This window comes from Rattus norvegicus, chromosome 17, assembly GCF_021556685.1.
Source record: "Rattus norvegicus strain SHRSP/BbbUtx chromosome 17, alternate assembly SHRSP_T2T, whole genome shotgun sequence".
In the NCBI taxonomy this organism is placed as follows: Eukaryota; Metazoa; Chordata; class Mammalia; order Rodentia; family Muridae; genus Rattus; species Rattus norvegicus.
The window spans coordinates 73,012,283-73,033,151 of record NC_141550.1 but is presented as its reverse complement, the minus strand read 5'-3'; the positions used below and the strand labels follow the sequence as shown (position 1 = coordinate 73,033,151).

Sequence of the window (20,869 nt, the reverse complement as noted above, 5' to 3'; positions counted from 1 at the left end):
GCTATTTCCAACATTCCTTAGGAATGCTTAGAGTGGCTACAGAAGAATATTGCTGTAAGGGCGAAGCCTGTGTTGCTCTTGAAGTATACCTACCAAGGCAAGATAGAAACAAAGGTGTGGGCCAGAGAAGGAAAAGGAGGCCCTTACCCAGGAGTTCGGTTGAAACTTCTCACCCACTAGGAGCCAAGAGCTTCAACATAGTAGCATTTGCTCAATGCCGTCAACCCACAGTTTTCTAGAAAGCAATTACAGAAGCATCCCTTCTAGTAAGAAGACATGCTCTATCTCCATTGTATATTCCTAGTGGCTCTTACCTTTTGATGATTATTACCTTTCAAGATACCTCCCGATTTACTCTATAGTGCACGTATCTAAGTGAAAACAAAAGAAAGCAAGAACAAAAGTTTCCTAGAGATCCTTCAAGATGCGAAGTAAGTAAATGTCGCCAACATGGTATACATACTACGGCTAAGGCATTTAAGTAGAGGTCTTGAAAAGCCCACACCTATACTCTCCATGTGCCATGTTCTTTCCCGGTACACCTATATCTAGGTTTAATTATCTCCAACTTGGCTTAATACTGGCTCATTCTGAAATTCTTTTTGGTAGAACAGTCGTGGACTCAGTTTTAATAAGTCAACATTGGTAAAAATAAACCGGATTTCTCAGAAGACTGTTGTGGGGATGGTGTATTTTGATATCTGCCACTGCTGACAGAACAATAATTGCTCTCATAAAGATAGCCAGAGTGGGTAAAGACCAGGATCACCTTCAAAGCCATTCGAAAGTGCCTGCTTGAGAAAACTTAGGGTTATCTAAGGAATTTACTGTTTGCCCAGCCCAGCCCACATCTGGAAACAGCACTCTTGTTTCCCAGTCTCCTTGCGAAGTTCAGAGCTTAACATTGATCAGTACTAGTTATTAAATTACCTTGACTGATTGCCTTAGTAATCACCCCACAGGCTTGCCATTCTCACTTTGTGAACTCCACAGGATCCACAACCACTGCTCCTACCTCCCCTACAAGGCCTTATGCGTGCTGGGCCACTTCTGTACTCATGGATGTTGGCTGAGGTCGAGCTCAGTATCTTTTCGGGAGTTAGGAAATAATTGGCTCTTGCGAGTGACCTTTGGGTTGGTAAACAAACCTGTGGTTCATATTGCAGTACAGCAAATTCTGTAACATTGAGTTCCTCCACACCCTCAGTTAGGACCAAACAGAGTTAAAACCTACCCACTCAGTGCGTTAGAAGGATAGTTGGTCCTGATTACCCAAATCTGGAAAATCCACATTTCTATTCATGATATTTAAGCTATCAGCTAAATACTTGTCTCAAAGAGACCATGTAATTGTAATTATTCCCCATAAAGCTCTAATGGACTGATTCTGGGAGACTCCCTCCCAATTCCATGAAAGATCTGTCTATGCCACAAGTATGTACCCCAATAAAAACCCAGACTCCAAACCCTCCTAGGTAGGGTTGGGAAGTAGACCTTCACCTTGCTCTAATCCCCGACAAATCACTGCCATAAACACCCTTGAATTTTCTCTTTATCTAAGATCTTTTACCCAGTAGCATCTTTTCCTTACTACAGTGGTGTGTTGTTGATTAAAATCTGCCCTACTCTGGTACTTACCTGTATTGCTAGCACATTGGAGTCAGAGGCAGGAGAAGCTCAACTTTGAGACTAGTTTAGACTTTTAAAGACAGTGAAACCCCGTCTTTAAAAACAAATGTTAACCTTAGCTAGTGTCAGGGTGTATTACCTTTGCCTCAGCAACTGTATAATTTATTTCTGGCTTTCATGATACAATTAAGTTTTCAGCTAAATACTTGCCTCAGAGAAATCATGTAATTGTAATTATTCTCCACAAAGCCCTCTGTTGAGAAATCTTGCTTGCTTAGCTTCCACATGAGGTCAGTGAGGTAAGATGGGGTAAGGCACCAAAGTTTAGCAACACATCACAGTGCAATGTGTCAATATCAGCATTTGACAGACCAAAGTCAGAAGATCATGGGAGTTCAAGATTAGCCTGGACTACTATGGGAGACCCTGTCTCAAACAACAATGGCGCCAGCAACAACAAAGAAAGCAAAATAGGGTTTCTTTTTTTTTATTTTTTTTATTTATTTATTTTTTTAAATTTATTTAATACTTAATAATAATTCTTTGGTTTCCGGGCAAACATCCCCTTCCCCCCTCCCCTTCCTTATGGGTGTTCCCCTCCCAACCCTCCCCCCATTGCAGCCCTCCCCCCAACAGTCTAGTTCACTGGGGGTTCAGTCTTAGCAGGACCCAGGGCTTCCCCTTCCACTGGTGCTCTTACTAGGATATTCATTGCTACCTATGGGGTCAGAGTCCAGGGTCAGTCCATGTATAGTCTTTAGGTAGTGGCTTAGTCCCTGGAAGCTCTGGTTGCTTGACATTGTTGTACTTTTGGGGTCTCGAGCCCCTTCAAGCTCTTCCAGTTCTTTCTCTGATTCCTTCAACGGGGGACCTACTCTCAGTTCAGTGGTTTGCTGCTGGCATTCGCCTCTGTATTTGCTGTATTCTGGCTGTGTCTCTCAGGAGCGATCTACATCCGGCTCCTGTCGGTCTGCACTTCTTTGCTTCATCCATCTTGTCTAATTGGGTGGCTGTATATGTATGGGCCACATGTGGGGCAGGCTCTGAATGGGTGTTCCTTCAGTCTCTATTTTAATCTTTGCCTCTCCCTTCCCTGCCAAGGGTATTCTTTTTCCTCATTTAAAGAAGGAGTGAAGCATTCACATTTTGATCATCCGTCTTGAGTTTCATTTGTTCTAGGCATCTAGGGTAATTCAAGCATTTGGACTGATAGCCACTTATCAATGAGTGCATACCATGTATGTCTTTCTGTGATTGGGTTACCTCACTCAGGATGATATTTTCCAGTTCCAACCATTTGCCTACGAATTTCATAAAGCCGTTGTTTTTGATAGCTGAGTAATATTCCATTGTGTAGATGTACCACATTTTCTGTATCCATTCCTCTGTTGAAGGGCATCTGGGTTCTTTCCAGCTTCTGGCTATTATAAATAAGGCTGCGATGAACATAGTGGAGCACGTGTCTTTTTTATATGTTGGGGCATCTTTTGGGTATATGCCCAAGAGAGGTATAGCTGGATCCTCAGGCAGTTCAATGTCCAATTTTCTGAGGATCCTCCAGACTGATTTCCAGAATGGTTGTACCAGTCTGCAACCCCACCAACAATGGAGGAGTGTTCCTCTTTCTCCGCATCCTCGCCAGCATTTGCTGTCACCTGAGTTTTTGATCTTAGCCATTCTCACTGGTGTGAGGTGAAATCTCAGGGTTGTTTTGATTTGCATTTCCCTTATGACTAAAGATGTTGAACATTTCTTTAGGTGTTTCTCAGCCATTTGGCATTCCTCAGCTGTGAATTCTTTGTTTAGCTCTGAACCCCATTTTTTAATAGGGTTATTTGTCTCCTTGCGGTCTAACTTCTTGAGTTCTTTGTATATTTTGGATATAAGGCCTCTATCTGTTGTAGGATTGGTAAAGATCTTTTCCCAATCTTTTGGTTGCCGTTTTGTCCTAACCACAGTGTCCTTTGCCTTACAGAAGCTTTGCAGTTTTATGAGATCCCATTTGTCGATTCTTGATCTTAGAGCATAAGCCATTGGTGTTTTGTTCAGGAATTTTTTTCCAGTGCCCATGTGTTCCAGATGCTTCCCTAGTTTTTCTTCTATTAGTTTGAGTGTGTCTGGTTTGATGTGGGGGTCCTTGATCCACTTGGACTTAAGCTTTGTACAGGGTGATAAGCATGGATCGATCTGCATTCTTCTACATGTTGACCTCCAGTTGAACCAGCACCATTTGCTGAAAATGCTATCTTTTTTCCATTGGATGGTTTTGGCTCCTTTGTCAAAAATCAAGTGACCATAGGTATGTGGGTTCATTTCTGGGTCTTCGATTCTATTCCATTGGTCTGTCTGTCTGTCTCTGTACCAATACCATGCAGTTTTTTCTTGATGGTGTCTGGGTTGCTTAACATGATGGGAAATTTGTGATGTCATCATGTTTCTTCACAGATCAGGGTAGAAATCTTTGGGATCATTTGACCATCACCCTGCAGGACGAGCACATTAACATCTTCATTAAAATTGTCAAGGCCACAAGATTCAGGTGAGGAGGGGTCTCCACGCCCACCATGCACAGACTCTATTCACTTTGCAACCAGCGGAGGCTCAACTTTGCAAGTAAGTAGTTGGAATATGCATACACTCTTCCTTATGACAACATACAGAGTCAACCCTGCACCCCACCTTTCTTTAAGGGTGCTTATTAATTTCTCAGACTGCATTCTCAGTGGTCATTGCTAGCATTAGTCTTCTGTATGGCCTTCTGGCCCAGCTTGAGTTAGAAATTGCAAGTTAATAATACCTGAACCTCCAGCTGGAGAGATAGCTCAGTGGTTAAGAGCACTGACTGCTCTTCCAGAAGTCCTGAGTTCAAATCCCAGCAACCACATGGTGGCTCACAACCATCTGTAATGCGATACGATGTCCTCTTCTGGTGTGTCTGAAGACAACAACAGTGTACTCATATAAACAAAAATAAATCTTAAAAAAATAGCTGAGTTTCTATTCAAAATGTTCTTAAAGGGTTTGTTGTATGATAGCACAAAAAAGTCAAACAAAACAAAACAAAACAAAATCTGCCAACCAGCTGTTGTAGTTTGACCAGTAATATCTCCCCTAGGCTCTGGCATTTAAACATTTGTTTCCCAGTTGGTAGCACTGTTTGGAGAGGTCTCAGAGATGGGGCCTCTCTGAGGAGACTGAATACTAGTAGTGGCCTTTGAGATTTCAAAGCCATTCCTAGTTTGCTGTCCTTTTTTTTCTTTTTAATTTAATTTATTTATTTATTGGATATTTTTTTATTTACATTTCAAATGTTATTCCCTTTCCTGGTTTCCCAGACATAAGCCCCATATCCCATCCCCCTTCTCCTATAAGGGTGTTCCCCTCCCCACCCCCACCACCTGACATTCCCCTATACTGGGGAGTCCAGCCTTGGCAGGACCAAGGGCTTCTCCTTCCTTGGTGCCCAGCAAGGCCATCCTCTGCTACCTATGCAGTTGGAGCCCTGGGTCAGTCCTTGTGTAGTCTTTGGGTAGTGGTTTAGTCCCTGGGAGCTCTGGCTGGTCGGCTCTCTTATGTACACAGTTCAAAATGTGAGGTTTTAGTTTCTTGCTTCTGCCAGACAGTAAATGTGCAGATGGTTACTCCCCAGGGGAGGCACCCAGTTACAGAGCTGTTTGGCAACAAGATCAAAAAACCTACCCTGACAAGTCATGTAATTTTATTTTCATAAAATTATGATTTCTTTATGAGATTCCTATCCTGAAGTGCCATACTTCAGGCAGTCACTGCCCTAGGATACTTCAAGTAAGATAAGCTTATCTGAAATTTAAATATTTATACAAACCTAGAGTCATTTTCCTGGTTCAGTAGGGGACACACACACACACACACACACACACACACACACACACCGATTTGCCTGATTTGCCTGAAAGTTTTTCTGGGAAATAATTTTCTTTCTTGGATTGACCTTCAAGAAAAAAGTTGTTAGTCACTTGTCAAACAATTCTCTGTTGTGCTTTCTGTGTCTGTGTCTGTCTCTGTCTCTGTGTGCCTGTCTCTCTGTGTCTCTCTGTCCTCTCTCTGTGTCTCTGTGTCTCTGTGTTTCTCTCTGTCTGTCTCAATTTCTAGCACCTTCATGGTGCCTCACAGCTGTCTGTATCTCCAGGCACATGTGTCTGATACCCACTTTTCAGGTAGCAGGCAATCCTGTGGTACACAGCACCTCCAGCATCCATAATCAGCAGGATTTCCTGTCAGACCTCAATTCTAGGGCCAGGACATCCAGGAACGTCAGGATGGTTCACTTAGGCACAGGAGAAAAGAAAATATTTTCATTCTATATATCTTAAACTTGGGGGTAGGCCTGTAAGTTTGGACTACTAGGAGACAGATGAATGGCAAGAAGTTCTTTTACATGTGTTTCAGTGATGAAAGGAACCCAGCCAGTCAGGTAAAGTTTGTCAAAGTGTGTGATCACCATAACAGATAGCCTACAACTGGCAATAGAACAAGAGGACAAAATGGATAGACTTAGAACATGAAGATAATCTATAAAGGCGAAGTACTCATGGATTGTTGAGTTTTGGGGAGGGTCTTCCTGGCGCTTATAGATCCTGATAGGATTTGAATGAAGGTTTTAACATATTCAGGAATATGTATGGGATTTTGTTCTTTTCTTGCCCGTAGCTCGTTAACCCATTACCCATCCTGACATCCACACTTTTGTCTTTACTCTCGCCATTCTTTAGGATCAGGTTTTGCTCATATCAGGGTTATCTCCAGGGCCCAGGTGGGGCAAAGACAAAGCCCAGCTGTGTGATATCCAAAAGATTTACTACAACACATCGGTGAACGAAATCATTACGGCCCAAAGCAAGGAAGACAGATTTACTATTGTGATCCCAGTGCGGGAGAGAAGCAGATAATGGCATCCGGTGGACCCCAAGTCTGGCTTCTGAGAAGTGACATGAGCTTCAGGTTTAAACAGAGGAAGAGCTGAGGCAATTGGTGAGTGGTAACCAGATTAAGCAGCCTTGGTCAAAATATGGTTGCTTGATTAATATGTCAGTTCTGCCTTAGTAAGGGCATTTGAGTTAACACTGTCATCACTTATTGAGGGCCCACAGTGAGTTCTATTCACAGGTGATCATCCTCATTTGGAAGAAGATAATCCAGAGAAAGGGATTTATAGGCCAGACCTGTGGTTTCTGCAATACGAGGTGACTAAAGATTTAAGGCAATGACCAGAGACCTTCAGGTGGTTTGGGGAGTCTGAGCAAGACATTCTAAAAGTTGACAATAATATGCCTCTGTCGCTCTTCTTGCTGTGGAAACGGAACACAGTTTTGTAGCTTGTTGATCTTGCCGTTGTTGATCCTGCTGAATGAATTTTTGAGACCACAAAAGGGAGAACTTGAAGATGGCTTTATTGGAGTTAGAATAAACAATAGGGTAGGCTGATTAGAGGATTTTGAGAGGAGGGAGGAGAAAAAGGGAGGAGAAGGAGGACATCAAGGTACAGCTTTAATAGAGTAGATAGGTAAAAGACAGGCCTTATTGGACTCAGTAGACATATTGAATAGAGAAAGAACTGGATACCTAGAGTTTTGCTTACCCAAGTTTCGCTTAGTCTAGTTTTTAAAACTATTTTCATTGTTTAAAGTTTTTCTACGTGCATAATTTTATATTGAGAATATTCCCTCAAACTCCCTCCCCCCCATTTTTGACCCCTCTTCCAGGCACCCCCACTCCCATCCCCATGAATTTCCTCTGTCTCCCTGCACATTTTACTTCTACTTTTCATGCCACAGACAGAGAGATCCCTCATGTGAAGGATTTTATACAGATATGTAAAATCTAGGGGCCACAAATGAAAGAGAGCTTATAGTCTTTATCTTAATGAAGTTATTAACTGTGGTAACATAGTGCATGACACCAGCTCATATTCTAAGAGACTTGGACTTCGCTGGACTTTATAACGGAAGTTAATAACAAATCTTGAGATCACTCAAGATGTAAGACTGTTACCCCTGCACACCCATCCTGTTTATTCAATCTGCCTTTAAGAGAACAATGTAAGAAGCGACCTTACTTGCCTTGGATTTCCCAGTAATCAACTTTGACTTTACAACCTAAGCCAGTGCTTAGCTGTAATCTCACGTTCTGTATCTTCCCAGTTCCTGCCCCAGTGTCGTGAACATGTGTTCTCATAATCATTGGCTGAAAACAACAACAGAAACAGTTGAAAACAATTTATAAAATGAATATCCACCATAAATGTTAAACACAGCATATAGATATTGCTTGGTAAACAGTGGTGTTTGTAATACTGTTTATCGTCTGGGTCAGTTGGGGACAGTTGGAGTCAGTGACTTAATCCTTTGTAAAACTAGAGTTTTCTGTAAAGTATCTTTTATTCCTTCTCCAAACAATGAACTAGACACAGATGGACACAATGGATACAGAGAAAGACAAAGAGTTAGGGACAGATTCTTAAGATGACCTTCAGGCAGGCACAGATTTAAACTCACACAATAGATGACAACAGTTGGAGATACCAACACAGTATTGGCGACTCCAAGTCTATTATTGGGTTCAAGTCAACCACGCTTAACTGAAACTTTAATCTTATTAGCATTCAACGGTTTCTCAGGTTCCGTAAGACCATAGAAGTAAATAAAGCCTGACTATTGTTGACTCCCTCTGAGTTTGGGAAAAGGGTTTTTGGCATGCCTCTCCTTAGGTCTCTTTTCCCTTTAGATGAGGTTAGCTGTGCCATCCAAAGCCAACATTATCACTTGATAGAAGATGGGCTGCTATGCTTGTTGCTTGATGTGACTGAAATGCTTGCCTTTACCGCAAGCTTCTCTTTCTGTGCTTTATGAAACTCTCTTTCTAGGTGGCTTGTGGACTGGGAGACATTCCCTTTTCCCTAAAGAAAAATTCGGACCTATTTGATTAATCAAGGGAAAGCTGGATCTCTCAGTCTGATTTTCAGCATTCTGTGTTTTAGTTATCTTAAATTTCTGTAAATGTACGTATCATATGTTTAGAATAATCATACGATAAGTATGATTATCTATCATACTTTACATATCTCTATGAAAGAAATCTAACATCAGGAGCCTTAGATGAGAGAACTCATGATATTTGTCTTTCTGAGATTCTTAGTACAACCTTTTTTTTTAAAATACACATTAAGTATGTCTTAAATTCTTATAATGAGTTAAAATTAGCTAAAACCAAGAACATTTCATACTGCAATAAGCATCACAGAGAAAAACTACGACAAAAAAGGAACACCCAGAATGAAGGGAAAAATGGTCAGGGACTTATGACATTTCATGATTTCTCAGCTTCTATACAGCTAGATGACTAAGTAAAATTTTGTATATTCCTAACTCACCTTGCCTCAGCGTCTTCCAGGCTCTAAGTCAGGCAGAAGCCTCTCGCCTACTTCTCCTGTCCTCTGAGGCTTGGACACAGTGTGACATTTCTTTTTTTCTTTTTTCTTTTTTTAGTAAATATATCCATCTATTTAATTCTCAAGGCAACCATATAGACAAGTGTTGACAGGGTCCATTATACAGATGAAGAAACTGAGGCACATTCCAAGATTGAATATTGTCCTAGTTTGCTTTCCATTGCTATGATCCAAAGCCACTTTTAGAGGGAAGCGTTTACTCATCATACAGCTTACTTAGAGGCCCATCCCAGGGGGAGGTCACGCAGGACTCAGGGTCGGCACCTGGAGATGAAGCAGAGGTCGTGGAGGAACACAGCTTGCTCAACCTGCTTCCATGTACACCCAGGACCACCTCCTCGGGCAGTACTAATATCAGGATACAGATGATGTAAAGGGGGCGACAGGGCTGGAGCTTTAATGAGGTAGAGGGGAGGGGTCAATACAGAATGAAAGGGGGACAGGAGAGAAAGGACAAACAACACTAACATTGTTTAAAAAGCCTTAACTCATATTGTTTTATATTTACCATATAAAATTACACACACACACACACACACACACACACACACACACACACACGGCTGATAGTGTGCCTCACAAGAACCATAGATACACAAAAGCCCGGTTCTCAGGCATGAGGAACCACCTTTCAAGCTGTAGGTCAGGATAGCCCAAGAAACTCTCAAAACAATACCGGCTGTTGCTGTTGCCGTGGTCCCCTCCCAGAGGCTGAAGGTCAAACCCTACTGCTGAAGACACCACACATTTAGGAAGAAGGATTTAGAAGATTAGAGCTGGATGTGTCCTGAAAGCCTCCTTCTTCAGATCTAGCGTCCAGAGTGTCAGAAGGTGCCACGCCAGCTGTCAAGGGAGGCAAGTGATCAATGGTCCCCACAGCCGTGTCGCTATCTCTGAGCGACAGTAATCAGCATGCAAGACACGAGCAAGGTGAAGACAGTGTGACATTTCATCATGGAAGTTTTCTCCTGGCTTTTGGCTTTGATTTCTGTGGGACTCAGTGCTTTCTACCCTTTAGCCTTTTATCAGGAATTTGCCATAGGAAAGCACAGAATGCTTTTGGTTTCTTGCTTCTTCTGGTAGGTTTTTCTTCTAACCTCCAAGTTGAAAGAGAAAAATAGAAACTATGTAGGCATGGACCGTACATCTGTCTACCTTAGGTGACGGCTTCTTGCTCACCTAGAAAGAGTGTTATGATTCACTGTGAAGAGGGACGCAAATCCTCATTCTGTCCATCTTCACAATAGACTGGCTCATCTACTGGATTTTTCTTGTGTCTAGGATGAGCCTTTTCTTCTTTGGTGACCACTATTCTGTGGTCAGGGCTATACTAGTGTCCAGCATTTCATGGAACAGAGCGTTATTTGTGTTTAGTTTCATAGTTGAACCAAAGGAAAGACAAAGTGTGTGCTCATTAAATTTATGCTGGCATATAATACACAACAAAAGGATGAATAGTCATTTCTGTTTACGACTTCTGTTCAAAGTGTTACTTGTGAAGAATCTGTTTGGAAGTCAGCATACACCCACAATGACTTTAAGCACAGTCTATATTTTTAATAAACATTCTGATGAAGAAAAAAAAGGATTAATCCCCTACCAAGCAATGGGGATGGACTGAAATAACAAGACAGATTATAATGCTGTTGGAAAAGCACTTGTAGAATTTCAAGACAAGGAAGTTTGACACAACTGGGACCCCAAGCAAAGTGCTGTTTAGGGTTTTCTGATCCTAGCTGAGTTTTTGAATTACTTTAGAATATAACTCATAACAAGCCTGTGGGAGTCATGAGGAACCGGAGGCTCATGTACATATGCTGCACATAATGAGCAAAAGTACATACTAGGTTAATAGCGACTGTGATGGGGGAGAGTAGGCTCTTCTGGAAATAGGCAACTATTTCAACAATTTTCAACAAAGGCAACAAGACAGAGCTCTATCCATTAAAGAAGCAAAATAGAGAGAGTCTGAATTTTGAATGAAGACTTACGACAGAGAGGAAAATAATGAAATTAAAGGTGAAGATTCCAAAGGAATTTTGATATTCTAGGAGCTTGGGCCCAGACATCAAATTCTCTTTGAGAAATTCTATAATGTAATTTTTGAAGTGATTCATAAAACAAACAGAGGGTGAGGAAAGGAACAGGTTCTGTAGCAGAATTCATGTTTAGAAACAAACACCGTGGTGATAATTTTATATCTTATAATGTAAGTCTGGTGTAATTAATTATCAGAGGTAGACTGTCAGTTAGCTTTTTAGTTTAGGTGCTGAAAAATCCAGCATCTTCTAACATGTGAACTTTCTCTGTGTGTTTCCCTTAAGATATTTCTGCAGAGTCATGAAGGGATTACAAGAAAGTCAATGGACTCACTCCAACTTTATTTTAGAACCTCTGTAATCTTGACCCCGCCCATCTTGACAGAAATAAAGAGTGCTGGAGCCTTGCTTTGTATTCAGCTCAGGTTAGTCAAGGGAAGAAAGGGCACAGTCTAATCGACTGGGCTGTGGATATCATGGATCTCAAACATAGTCGTTCAGTGAAGCTGAATGATGGAAACTTGATGCCAGTGCTTGGGTTTGGCACATTTGCTTCTAAAGAGGTAAGTGGATATTTTGGAACCACAGGGCTGGAAACTACCTACTCTGGAAGCAAGTAAGAAGGCAGGAGACCTGTACCTGATAGATGATTCTGCACTTTTCTTTGACTGCACACAGCTTGCTTCCGTTAATGCTTGGTGATCACCTTCAGTACGTGGCGAGATGACAAGATGTTAGTTCTGTAGACTTGGAAGTAGATGATTCTGTTAGTGGACTATTTTTCATTTTGTTAGTATAATTTCCCAACAAATCTTGATGCTTACCATATATTTTGAGTACTTACATGGTTGAGTGCATTGAATCCCTGATGTAAGTATTCTTATTAACCTTTGCATTCTTAGCTTCGAAAGCTCAGGCTCTTCTCCAGCATTTTGCTCTTGGCTAGACATTCCCATGGTAAATAGCTATGGGAGAAAATGGCTAACAGTGGAGACATTGGATAACAGTTTTGCTATGAGGTTTTTTGTTTGTTCATTTGCTTTTGTTTGTTTTAGACAAAGATATATTTGTTAGAGAGTTTCAACTCTTTGAACAGGTTTTTAAAGTTTTATACATGTACGCAACATATTTTGGCCATAGCCATGACTCACCTCATACCTCTAACTCTTCTCAGACATTCTCACATCTTCCTCCAAACATCATGGCCTTTCGTTTTAATAACCCAGTCCATTAATACTGATTAAATTTCTATAAATAGAACATGGCCAACCTATTTGGGGTCATATGCCTGAAGGAAATAGATTCTCTCTTTCCAAGAAGCCATCAACTGTCAGTAGCAGTTTAGGTAGGGGTGAGGTCTTGTCATCCCATCCTCTGTGCATGCTGCAGTAGTGACTTGTTCAAGCTTTGCACAGACAACCACAGCTGCTGTCAGCTCCTGAATACTAGGGGTTCTGTCACATCCAGAAGACACGTATATGGTAGTTTTCCTGTTCCCTTAACCTGTAGCTCTTACTATTTTTCTTCCTCCTTTCCTATGATGTTCTCTGAGCCTCTTTAAGACATGGTAAGAAATAGATATTCCATTTATGGCTAAGTATTTCACAGAAACCTAGACATTCAACTTTGACTAGTTGTGGGTCTTGTTATTAGTCACTGTTAATGGAAAAACAAGGTTTCTTTGATGAAGACTGAGAGATGCATTTATAAGCAGGCATAAAGATACCTATTTAGAGTGCAGTCAAACTTTAAAAAAATGTCTATGATAGGCTACAGTCATTCTATTCATAGATTAGTATTGAAGACTTACAAAACATAAAGTAACAATGGGGGTTCGGTCACACTTCTTATCAAACACATTATATACCCGTTCAACAGCTCATTTCAGTGAATTCAAAGTATCAAAGTTTAGTCACAGGAAATAGAAGCTTTGGGGGTGGCTTAGGAAGGTTTGTCTCCAAATGACAAAGATATCAAGATACTCAATGTTGGTGGAAGGATGATAAAATACTAGCATCTGATAGAACCAGCTTATTTACAATGGTATATTGATCCTTTGTGATAGATTTAAGCATATAGTATGTTCTGTAGCTTTTAGCCAACATCTGTTACTATTGTCAAAGACAAACCTGTGTCTCAGGGAACAGAACAGAAGCATTTCATAATGCCCTCACTTACAAAAGTAAAGGTAGCACATGCCTTTGAGAAATAGAAAGGAACAAACAGAAGCTTCCCTCACAATCTAGTAGAAGTTTTTATCCTGTCTGTGACTCTAACTCCACCAATGACCTTCTATGGGTCATTGCTGGAACAAAAGCCTGCCAAGTTGTGTGTCTTGTGACTTCATTTGTCCAGCCAAGTTTGTTTCCTGGGAGGAACACAAACACAGGATAGCAGATTAAATCATTAAAATATACACTGATTGAAATTCGAGGAAAATCTGTAAATATTATTGTCCTGACTTTGCCTCCCAACAGGATCTCAGTGAGGTGTGGTCCTTGTAGTGGGTCAGGTAGGTAGTTGTCAGCTCTCTGGGCATCTGCTACTCTCTCACTGTGTTTTTTTTGGGTATTAATCTAGCATCCTGCTCTTCAATCCTCCCAGTTTTGATGTGCGCAAAGGGACAGACTCATATAAATTTCCTTCATGCAAAAATAGTGGGTCAATTTTTGTCAGTAAACAAATCGTAGAATAAACAAACTAGTGTTTAGTAGAGTGAATAAAAAGGAATAAATATACCCATTTTACTGGTCTGGAATATCACCTATGATGGCCATACTTTTGGTTCTGAGTGAGCAATTTACTAAGTATTTACAGGCAAAAGTAAAAGAAAGAATTATGAAGAGGAAATAGAAACAAATATGTAGTAAAACATTATTAAATCAGGGGGTTGACAAACATCTAGTAGAAATGAACTCTGAGAGTACCATTGAGGCAGCCAGCTGGAATTTCCCTGTTGTAGTTCCCTCCTGGGCAGAATGAAGTACCCTCTTAGGTGAGGCTTCCAAGTAACTGAACAAAAAGCAGCAGATAGAGATGACATCAAATTGGATGCCTGCAGCATCCAGCAGGAATCCACTGGAGAAGTCAAGGTGGTAAGTTGGAGTTCCTGATTTAGCTTTCTTTTTTCATGAATGAACTTCCCATGACTGACCCTTCATGTCAGTGTCACATCTTTCTCCTCCTCCTCTTCTTCTTCTTTTCTCCTCCTCCTCCTCCTCCTCCTCCTCCTCTTCCTCCTCCTCCTCCTCTTCCTCCTCCTCCTCCTCCTCCTCCTCCTCTTCCCCCTCCTCTTGTTCCTTTTCCTCCTCTCTCTTCTTGTTCCTCTTCTACTTCCTCTCGTCCTTCTCCAAGTAGTGGTTTGTTTTCATATCATGGGATAAACAACAGTCACTTCTGACAGGAATGATTTATATTCTAGCCGTTTTTAAGACACATGTTTTCAATACCACTTGAGTTTTTCCCTCTTCATGGTACAAAGCCAGTGGGTCAACCTGACCTGGGGCAGAGAGTCTTGGAGAAGAATTAACACGAACATACTTGGGTCTGAAGTTAGGGGAGAGGAAAGTCTGCTTCCAGAGCCAGCTTCTCAATGAGCTTTTAAGAGCCTATGAATATTTACCAACATAATGTATGATATAAATTTATGCATATTCTTTTATATAATTATAAATCGATAACTAACAAATCCAGTGTTCACGATTAAACTTCTTGTTTTGTTTTGTTTTTTCTGGAGCTGGGGACCGAACCCAGGGCCTTGCGCTTGCTAGGCAAGCGCTCTACCGCTGAGCTAAATCCCCAACCCCTTACGATTAAACTTCTACTTGGTATTAAAATTCATCTTGGCAATGGTAGGAGTCTTCAACAGTTAAAGATCCACTGCTGTGTGGCTTTCACAATAAGATAGAGGTATTTGAAGCATGTATAGACAGCAGTGTTATAATGGTGGTGGTGGTGGTGATGATAATGATGATGGTGACAAGTTCCTAGACTTACTTTATAGATAAGGGAGATCCTGACCATCTGATCATCCTGCCTCTCCACCTCCTAAGTCCTAGGATTGTGGCTGTGGGCTACCATACCCACTTTTCATACTTCCTTGTGTATTAATCACCTTCTCCACCCTCTTCTCAAATACCTCTTAAAAGAAGGGGAAGCAGTCCTTTTGTTTATGGAAAAATATCCAGGACTTGAGAATCTAGCATAGTGTTAGGCAAAAAGAGGCCACTCAGTAAATGCTTATTGTATAAGTGCTGATTGCAAGGACTGGAAAAAACGAAGGGTATAAAATAATCTTGCATGAACTAAAGAGCCTATTTGGGTGGAAATTGGGAATGATGGGTAATAGGAGCTAGTTTTCAGCTGTCACCCCAACCATACCTGTGAGTATGTACACCTGTCCTGTTCCTGGGTGCCTTAGAAATTTTCTTCCATTGTGCTTGCTTTCCTGCTAGCTAGTTCCCACAGCTGATCTTTATCGAGTGAAACTTGCACTCGCATGCTTCACGTGAATCCTATATCACTAATCCATTTAGTCATGATTTAGAAGTTAGTCTTGTTGTAGTCTGTATCTTCAGATAGATTGCAAGTCTATTATCAGGGTTTTCGTCATCAAAAAAGATCAACCATGGCACTGGCAGCAACTCGGAGAACATACTATGAAGAGATAAATGGTTTTTTGTTAATTGGCCACATCCCCAACCTTCCCTATTCTTGTTTCATAGATTCCAAAGAGCAAGGCTGCCGAGGCCACAAAAGTAGCCATTGATGTGGGTTTCCGTCACATAGATGCAGCATACTTCTATCAAAATGAGGAAGAAGTTGGACAGGCCCTCCGAGACAAGATGGCTGATGGGACTGTGAAGAGGGAGGATTTATTCTACACCACCAAGGTGCACACTTGGGGCCAGAATGTTTGGAGGCCACTGCCAATTTAGATATATTACTGGGGAGGGAGAAACCATCATTTTGGTATCAATTTGCATAATTTCTTTATTGCAAAGACCCATCATATAAGGGCCAGCAAAATGATTCAGTGGGAAAAGATGCGGGTTGCTATGCTTGGCAACCTTTGACCCTTGGGATGTGCATGGTAGAAAAGAAGTAATTCTTGATATCTGTGATATTCTTTACATCTGTGGTATCCATGAATGTGCACATACAGAAGAGTGCACGCGCGCGCACACACACACACACACACACACACACCCATAATGAAAAAAATTAAAAAAGAAAAATTTTCCTTTGCTCTAACTTGTATTAAATGTGGAATATAGCTACTCAGTGTTTTTGAGTATCAGACACTGTTTAGATTTAAAATAAGAAAACAGTTCTGTTGGATTATCTGGCCTCTCTGGAATCTGAGTAACTATTTCTTTCTTTTTTTTTTTTTTTTGGTTCTTTTTTTTTTCGGAGCTGGGGACCGAACCCAGGGCCTTGCGCTTCCTAGGTAGTAACTATTTCTTAAAGAGATTATTACTACATGCTATTGAGATTCACAAAGGGAAAAATCATTTTTCAAATCAGCACTGACTAGACTGAAATTTGTCACATTCTCTCAGATCACTCGTGACATGATCTGAGCTGAGGTCCTAATGATGTCTCCTCCTTATCAACACTGGTGACAACTTGTTTTTAGATTGGCTTTCTTGGAGTTTGTTCTGGACTTACTAAGGACAGTGACTCCATCCCCAGTAGCCCATCATTTCTTCATTTCTTTGAGACCCAAGCTTCTAAATCTCAAAATACTTAAGTTGGTTGTTTTCTAGATCCTGTTAAAGTCCTTCACTTTGTCACCATTGAAGTAAATGTTAATACTCTATTGACGATGTGCTCTACACAGAGCAGCATAAACCTGGGCAGGGTTATGGGGGAGGATCTGGGAAAAGTTGGGTGATAATAAAATCATGATCAAAATATATTATCTGAGATTTTTTTAAATAAAAGATCACTAAACATTTAGCTCCAGCTGTTCTTAGCTGAGCCAAGACCACGATAGAGCATCCCTATCCTTTCATTATAAAGTATAATTTTGTTTGGAAATTGCAGATTTGGATTACTTTCCTTAGACCAGAGTTGGTACGTCAGTGCCTGGAGAGATCGCTGAAGAAACTTGGGCTGGATTATGTGGATCTCTGCATTATTCATATACCGATTGCTATGAAGGTCAGTTTTAGATTTTTATGCCTTTGACTGTTGTATTATGTCAGACCAGTGAGTTTTTCTGAGCTCTCCTCAAGAGAGATGCATCAATCTGTATCTGAGGTAAATGCTTATGACTCTCCATGACAGCTGAGTGACCCACAGGTGGAACTTCTTAACGCCCAACCTCTAGTATTCTGAAAGGTTGAAGTTTGAGGACTTCACTGCCTTTTAGCTATCAGAGTTCCCCAAATGTGGAAACAGCTGAGACTCTAGAGGCTTCTCCACCTTCTTTTTTTTTAACTGACAAATATTTGTATTAAACATTGAATTGGTTAGTAATACTATATTAGGTTTCTTACCACATATTTTTTTCTTCAGTGGAGTTTGTCTAAGTGATTAAGAGTCTGGGCTTTCTCCACCTTCTTAGGGAATGTTCTTGCCTATGTGTACCTTTGACACTAAGACAAAGGGATCGGAATTTGGGTTCAATTTGGGATTGGGCTCCTTTGGGCCTTGTGGCTTCCTTCCTTCCTTCCTTCCTTCCTTTCTTTCTTTCTTTCTTTCTTTCTTTCTTTCTTTCTTTCTATCATGGTACATGTTTGTTGATTACATCTGGTAGACTCATTAACTCAGAATTGACTATCACAAAGTGGAGAAAAACCTCATGATTAACATCCTAAGTTCTAGCCTTAACATCATTCTGTTTTTGGGATATGAAATAAATTTCTGTTGAAGGAGCTCTCATAATTGATCAAGTTTAGGACTTCTTAGTAGGGGGGAAGGGGGAAGGGGAAAGAAAGTGGAGGCAATCAAGGGGAAAGATGTTCTGCTATAATCTCTTAGATAAATTCAATTTTCTCCCGCATCTCCCTTTACAGACACATATGCACAATACACACAAAGTGATTAATATAATCTCCTGAGTGTTGGGTAAGTTTAGCACATTAGGAACTAGAAATTGACTATTATGGAAAATATTTGTTAGCTTCTCTATTCTCCTCATTCTAGCCTGGAGAGGAACTTCTGCCAAAGGATGCTAATGGAAAATTCATTTTTGATACAGTGGACATTCGTGATACTTGGGAGGTATGTACTGCTGTGTAATGCCCAAGGAATTATGGGCAGGGTAGAAACAAATTAATTAATAATTAGAAGGGTTTTTTTTCAATCTAAATAATCAGGAGAGTTTTTTTTCTGTTAGTTGACAAACCTAAGACATATCATAATGCCCAGTCTTATTGTGACTTGTTATGCCATGTTTGGGTGATATGTCTGGATGGACTGCTCTTTTGTGTAGGGAAATAAAAGAGGAGTAGATCTGGGGAGAGGGGAGGTGGGGGAGAAGAACTGAAGGGAGTGAAGGATGGGAAACTGTGGTTGGGATGTAAACAAACCTTTCTCTATTACTGTAATCTCAGCTGTAAAGTAAGAGTTGTGTAGCATGACTTTAATTTTTAATCTCAATTATAGTTTGATGTTGTAATTTCTTTGCCTGATAGAGCTGATCAAAGATAGAAGCCGGATAAAGGTGGTCAACAGAAAGAAACTCAAGGGTTACAACACTACTCCAGGACAGAGAAACACAAGTGTAGAGAAGCGTAATCTGCCTTAGTACAGAGCAAGCTATACTTGAGAATGAAACACGCAATTATGCATCCTATCTCATATAGAGTTTTCGACATTATAGGAAAAATATAACAACATGTTTTGTACTAGCGCAAGATCTGTGAATTCTTTGTCTTTGACTATGATGGCATTTATTGAAGAAATCATTGCATGTCTGGCATCAAAATAGATGTGGAGGGAGGTAAAAGGGGACTTGTATTTGCTGTTCTCCATGTGCACGTTATTGAACGAGCAGACAAGTACATATTCATAGCAGGTGAGAGCATTAGTCAAGGCTATGTTCAAGTGACAACATCACTTTGAGAAGCTGAAATCGTTATATAAGTGTTCAAAAAATGTTCAAGGAGAAACACCAAAGAACAGAATATGATACATGTTTTCTTTCTCCCTAGGCACTGGAGAAGTGTAAGGACGCAGGTCTATCCAAGTCTATAGGGGTGTCCAATTTCAACCACAAACAGCTGGAACTGATTCTGAACAAACCAGGGTTGAAATACAAACCCACCTGCAACCAGGTGAGCTCTTAGTCCACCTTGGCCATCCCTTACCTTTATTCTTCCCAAGCTTCTTCCATACTCAATGCTTCTTAAATTTCTGTTTCGAATTAGCTAATTGGATCATGACTATTTGCCCTGAGACAGGAAATATCAGTGATGGTTCAGGTTAACTAGAGTGTTAAGAACAAGGCCCTCTAAATCCCGCGTGGACCTGAGGGTTCTATGAGACACCCAGGTGAAGATGTGTTGAAAGCATCTGTTAGTTCGAAGCTCAAGGTGGTTAGGGATAGATGTACCAATGTTTTGTGTCGCTGCCTCATGGATGGTCATTAAGGGCACAGGATGGACGGGTTCTCCCATCCTGTGGTAATGAAAAGGATTCTTAAACTCTTTCTTCCTCCTCTCCTTTGGCTTCCTTGAGCTCTGAGGGAAAGGACTTGATGGAAATATCCCATTTTGACCCATGGGTTCCAAGATCTCTCAGTCATTGCATCATGTCTGACTGTGCGTCTCCGTATTTGTTCCCATTTGCTGCAAGAGGAAGCTTCTCTGATGGTGGTTGAACAAGGGTCCGATCTACGAGTATAGCAGAATGTTATTAGGAGTCTTTTTATCTCTACATCTTATTTCTTCTTTTCTTTTCCTTTCTTTTCCTTTCCCTCCCCTCGCCTGCCTTTCTTCCTTTCTTTCTTTCTTCTTTCTTTCTTTCTTTCTTTCTTTCTTTCTTTCTTCTTTCTTTCTTTCTTTCTTTCTTTCTTTCTTTCTTTCTTTCTTTCTTTCTTTCTTTCTTTCTTTCTTCCTCTTTCTTCAGTATTTTTTGGATTTACCTTAGGTCCCTGGGCTATCTAGTCTCAGGTTCTTGGTCATTCAAGCAGTGTCTGGTATGGGTTCCATCTCATGGCATGAGTCTTAAGTCAGATCACACACTGCTTGGTTACTTTCACAAGATTTTGTACCATCACTGCACCAGTATATCTTACAGGTGGGATACCACTGTAGAACAAAGGGATTGTAGCTAGGTTGGTGTTTACATTTCTCCTTTGGTAGTATGCAGAGTACCTCCCTGGAACAAAATACTGGAATATAGGGGTGAAGCCTCTATGTAGGTACCGGCTTGACTTCTCCATGTTCAGTGAGTTGTGTGTGTATTGTTTTTAGCCTTGCTGTCAGTTTGTGAGGAGCAAGATAATATATGTAATATATATAGTATATAGTGTATACTATATATAGTATATAATAGTGTACTATATACTGTATAATATATAATCATATAAAATATATACTATGTATTATATAATGTATAATATTTATTATATATTAAATAATAATATATACTTAATTTTTTCCATTAATCTATTTATGCATTCATTTTATAGCCCTCTGTCCTCTTACTGACAGAATCCCTCCCCTTTCCTCCCTCCCCTTCTCTTCTGAAAATGGGAAGGTCC

At 40.6% G+C, this 20,869-nt stretch overlaps 1 protein-coding gene and 1 long non-coding RNA gene across 6 annotated transcripts in view; one reads left to right on the top strand and one right to left on the bottom strand.

Annotated features, from left to right (window-relative positions):
- Positions 1–2,143: 2,143 nt before the first annotated feature.
- On the bottom strand, positions 2,144–14,465 carry LOC120097737 (uncharacterized). 3 transcript variants are annotated; one of them, XR_015641798.1, is made up of 8 exons: positions 14,082–14,465; positions 11,999–12,119; positions 11,794–11,901; positions 9,792–9,958; positions 9,038–9,379; positions 7,728–7,851; positions 5,819–5,935; positions 2,144–4,112 (listed from the first exon to the last, which is right to left on the bottom strand). It is a non-coding gene; the product is annotated as an uncharacterized LOC120097737 (long non-coding RNA). The 3 variants fall into 3 exon arrangements; XR_015641797.1 differs by lacking the exons at positions 2,144–4,112; positions 5,819–5,935; positions 14,082–14,465 and adding an exon at positions 12,306–12,357 and having other exon boundaries at positions 7,515–7,851; XR_015641799.1 differs by lacking the exons at positions 11,794–11,901; positions 11,999–12,119; positions 14,082–14,465 and having other exon boundaries at positions 9,792–10,085.
- Akr1c8 (aldo-keto reductase family 1 member C8) overlaps positions 11,573–20,869 on the top strand; it is a 26,482-nt gene continuing 17,185 nt past the window's right edge. For 2 of the 3 annotated variants that reach the window (XR_015640908.1, XR_015640907.1), the window contains exons 1-5: positions 11,573–11,717; positions 15,879–16,046; positions 17,203–17,319; positions 18,307–18,384; positions 19,317–19,439. Coding sequence is in view for 1 of the 3 variants with exons in the window: in NM_001109900.1 (NP_001103370.1) it covers positions 11,631–11,717; positions 15,879–16,046; positions 17,203–17,319; positions 18,307–18,384; positions 19,317–19,439 (573 nt within the window). In the remaining 2 variants the exon portion in view is untranslated. 3 annotated transcript variants of the gene reach the window in all.